Below are 4,008 nucleotides of genomic sequence, written 5' to 3'. Positions count from 1 at the left end.
CAAGCTACGTCACTCAACGGCCGTCGACGTTCGATGACGTTGGCGGCGAGCTTCCGCTTGGGATTTGTAGTTCTAAACGGCCAAACCGGAGTTTTTTTTAAATTTAGTCAAGTTTAGAGTGTTTGAGTTTGTGAAATTAAATATTTATAAAGTTAATTTTATCATAAGAACACAATGAGTCGTGTTTAGGTGAAAAATAAGCAAATATCAGTGAAAGAAAGTAAATTTAGACGAATTTACTGTATTTAAGTTCGACAAATCTGTGAACTTCCTCCTGGGACTTGTAGTTCTAAACGATCAAACCAGATTTTTTTGACATTTTAAACAATTTAGAGTGTTTTAGTTTGACGAATCAAATATTTCTGCTGTTAATTTTCTCATAACCACATAATAAATAACGTCTCACACATTTTCATCTAAATGTCAGTAACAGAAAATAAATCTGGACAAGTTTACAGTGTTTTAGTTTAAAAAATCTTTTATCTACTTTCTGGAAATTGTCGTTCAAAGTGTCAACAAAGCAGATTTTTTTTTAAAATTTAGATGAGTTTAGAGCGTTTTAGTTTGACAAATCAAATATTTTTTGCAGTTAACTTTATCATAAGAACACAATGAGTCGTGTTTTGGGGAAAAATTTGCAAATATCAGTGATTTATCAGTGAAATTTAGACAAATTTAGTGCGTTTAAGTTTGATCGGTGAACTTCCTCCTCGGACTTGTAGTTCAAAACGATCAAACCTGATTTCTTCGACATTTTAAACAATTTAATCGAGTTTAGAGCATTTTAGTTTGACAAATCATATATTTTTGCTGTTAATTTTCTCAAAACCACATAATAAATCATGTCTCATACATTTTCATCTCAAGACAGTCCAAAGTTTAAATCATCTTAAAACTACTTCCTGGTGATTGTCATTCAAAATGTTAACAAACGAGATTTTTTTTTTAAATTTAGATGAGTTTTAACTTCACAAATCAAATATTTGTGAAGTTAATTTTATCATAAGCACACAATGAGTCTTGATTTGGTGAAAAATAAGCAAATATCAGTGACAGAAAGTAAATTTAGACGCATTTGTTGCGTTTAATCAGAACATCCTCCTGGGACTTGTAGTTCGAACTTATCAAATCAGATTTTTTTTTTTAAATTTAAACGAGTTTAGAGTGTTTTAGTTTGACAAATCAATTTCTAATGTTAATTTTACTATAAACCACATAATGTATCATGATTTAATCTAAAGAAAATGAAGAAAGTCACAATATTAGCGATATAAAAGTAAATTTAACCAGTTAACGTGAACACGTGTCTGGAAATAAACCAAAAAAAACAAATATAACTGGAAGATGTTAAGTTTTTGGAAACTGCCGTCGTGATATTGGAAGTCACAACACATTTAATCTCATCTTCTGTTTATTTATTAATTTTCATTTATAAAAGTTAGGCCACAAAAAAAAAAAACCAAGAACCAGTGCAAACAGTTTATTGAATCATCTGGACAAAAAAAAAAATTAAGAAAAATATTTTATCCCATCATCTCACTCCTCCTCCTGTTCTCAGATGTTTGTCAGGGGAAAGAAATTAAAAACAAAAATCAACACTAATTATTTACAAGGGCGTCTGAGCCACGTTTCCATTTTCCTCTCAGCGTCTGAAAATAATCTAAAGTTTGTTCAGCGTCCAGAAATGTACTCTGATTACTTTGTTGGAGTTAAACATGTTTGAAAGAGATCAGTAGAAACGATGCAGTTCTTTATTTTCTAATGAATAATTCAGGTTTGGCTTAAACAGTAGAAAACATTTTTTGGTATCGGCTTTAACAAAACTGGAACTTTCACTTCATTAGGTACACCAGTCAATGCATTATAATACACCAGTCCTGTATATAATCAAATTCTACCATTCTGCACATTATAGAATCCATAAAAATACTGATATTATTCTAGTTCTGACAAGTGTTCCTAATATTTTGACATTGCAGTCGGTGGGCTCGGCTAAATAACAGAAACACTTTAAATCAACACCTTTCTGACGCCGTTTGAACATCAAAACCACCATTAAGAAGGGTTTAGATTAGAATGCATTCACTAGTGTACCTAATGAACTGGCAAGTCAGTGCACATACCATTATATCGTATTATATTGAGTGTTATGTGTTTAGTAGAAATAATATTCTAACTAGAGATCTTGTAAATCCGGCTTTTACAGATGAGACAATTACACTTGCACCCTTATCATATCCTGTTTCCGCTGATGTTAAAACACCTGGATGATCACTGTGGACTTTAATATTTTGGAACAAGCCCACACGTTTAAGACAATAACACAAACCTGATGTTAGCTAAATCAGGACGGGTGTAGCTCATCGAGTACAACGTCAAAATATTGGGAACATGTGTCAATTAACTAGAAACCACGGCGTCCTCAATGAAAACACAGTTGAATCAACATCTAATGAACTGAAGCTGAAAACCAGAACCCTGATGAAGATAAGATTTAGAGCAGGACTGTTTATTAGAATCCATTCACTAGTGTACCTAATGAACTGGCAAGTCAGTGCACATACCATTATATTGTATTTTACTGAGTGTTATTATCATGTGTTTAGTAGAAACAATATTCCAACTAGAGATCTTGTAAATCCGGCTTTTATAGATGAGACAATTAGAAAATCAGATGACCCATCCAAAGCACAGCCGCTTCTGTCACTTGCCAGTTTATTAGGTACACCTGCACCCTTATCATATCCTGTTTCCGTTGATGTTAGAACACCTGGATGATCACTGTGGACTTTAATATTTTGGAACAAGCCCACACGTTTAAGACAATAACACAAACCTGATGTTAGCTCGCTGACTTCAACGTCAAAATATTAGGAACGTGTGTCAGTTAACTAGAAACCACAGCCTCCTCAGTGAAAAAATTGAACCAACATCTAATAAACTAAAGCTGAAGAGTAGATTTAGAGCAGGACTGTTTATTAGAATGAATTCACTGCTGTACCTAATGAAGTGGCCAGTGAGCTTGTTACAGGTGAGTTGAGTGTTACTAAATGGACATGGAGGAGTTTGTCTCTCTTGGTCGCAGCCCGTGTCGTTCACGTTCAGTGCGTCTTCAGTTTGTCTCCAACAGCGTCATGAAGAGTCCGTACAGGAAGCCGCCGGCCACGATGAGCGCCGTGCTGGACAGGGGTCCCAGCGACAGCAGGGCTCCCAACGTGTAGAAGAAGAACAGCAGCAGCAGCGTCCTGTAGCTGGCCAGGGGGCGAAGGCTCAGCCTCGGCCGCCGGCTCCTCTCCAGCGTCTGCCGGGACATCGGGCTCAGCCTCGGGCTCAGCCTGGGCCTGGCGCCGGAGTCCGGATCCGTCAGGTAGCGACGACCCAGGCGGCCCAGGAAGTCGGAGCGCGAGCAGAGGGCGTTCATGTGACCCCCGAACTGTGGGGCGACACATTCACACATCGTTTACATACACATACATCCATCAGCCGTAACATTATGACCACCTCCTGGACTCCTCTAGAGCTCCGTTCTATTCTGTTCAGAGTAAAGAAGAGGCCGAGTGTTTCTTGGTGTTTCTACTCTGGTTCTACTCACCCTCTCGTTGACCAGAGCAGAGATCGGTAGAACATCCTGACCAGCAGGGCGTTCTCGTAGCTCCTAATGGGCTGCAGCTCCGGGTCTCCTTGGTATTGAATGTCAAACCTGCGCAGGCCGTTCATAATCTGCAGAAAATAAAAAATAAAAAGACACGGTGTCAACTCAATCATCTACGTCACGTCTTCAACCTGTACACCACCACCACCACCACCACCACCACCACCACCACCACCAGCAGCAGCAGCAGCAGCACTGACCTGCCTCCTGCCCAGGTCCCGTCAGGATCAGCCCATTCTCCCCCTGGACGCAGTCTGGGAGCTGGTGGTTGTTCCCGTCGTCCTGGGACGAGCCCAGGTTTGATAGGAGCTGAGACAACTGACCCTGGTTCAGCTGCAAAACAAAAGACAAGTTTC

General features: G+C 38.9%; 1 protein-coding gene across 1 annotated transcript in view; it reads right to left on the bottom strand.

Annotated features, from left to right (window-relative positions):
• Nucleotides 1-1,465: 1,465 nt before the first annotated feature.
• The window catches only part of smpd4 (sphingomyelin phosphodiesterase 4), a 21,694-nt gene continuing 19,151 nt past the window's right edge, over nucleotides 1,466-4,008 (bottom strand). Inside the window, 6 exon segments of the mRNA XM_084542093.1 lie at nucleotides 1,466-3,127; nucleotides 3,130-3,433; nucleotides 3,593-3,615; nucleotides 3,618-3,720; nucleotides 3,853-3,870; nucleotides 3,872-4,008. The exon segment at nucleotides 3,872-4,008 is cut by the window's right edge and continues 11 nt beyond it. Of these exon segments, the coding sequence (XP_084398219.1) occupies nucleotides 3,102-3,127; nucleotides 3,130-3,433; nucleotides 3,593-3,615; nucleotides 3,618-3,720; nucleotides 3,853-3,870; nucleotides 3,872-4,008 (611 nt within the window). The 3' untranslated portion in view covers nucleotides 1,466-3,101.

The sequence above is a fragment of the Chelon labrosus genome (genome assembly GCF_963514085.1).
Source record: "Chelon labrosus genome assembly, chromosome: 4".
NCBI lineage: Eukaryota > Metazoa > Chordata > Actinopteri > Mugiliformes > Mugilidae > Chelon > Chelon labrosus.
Note: the sequence above shows the minus strand (reverse complement) of the source record. Positions and strands in the feature narration are given on the sequence as shown.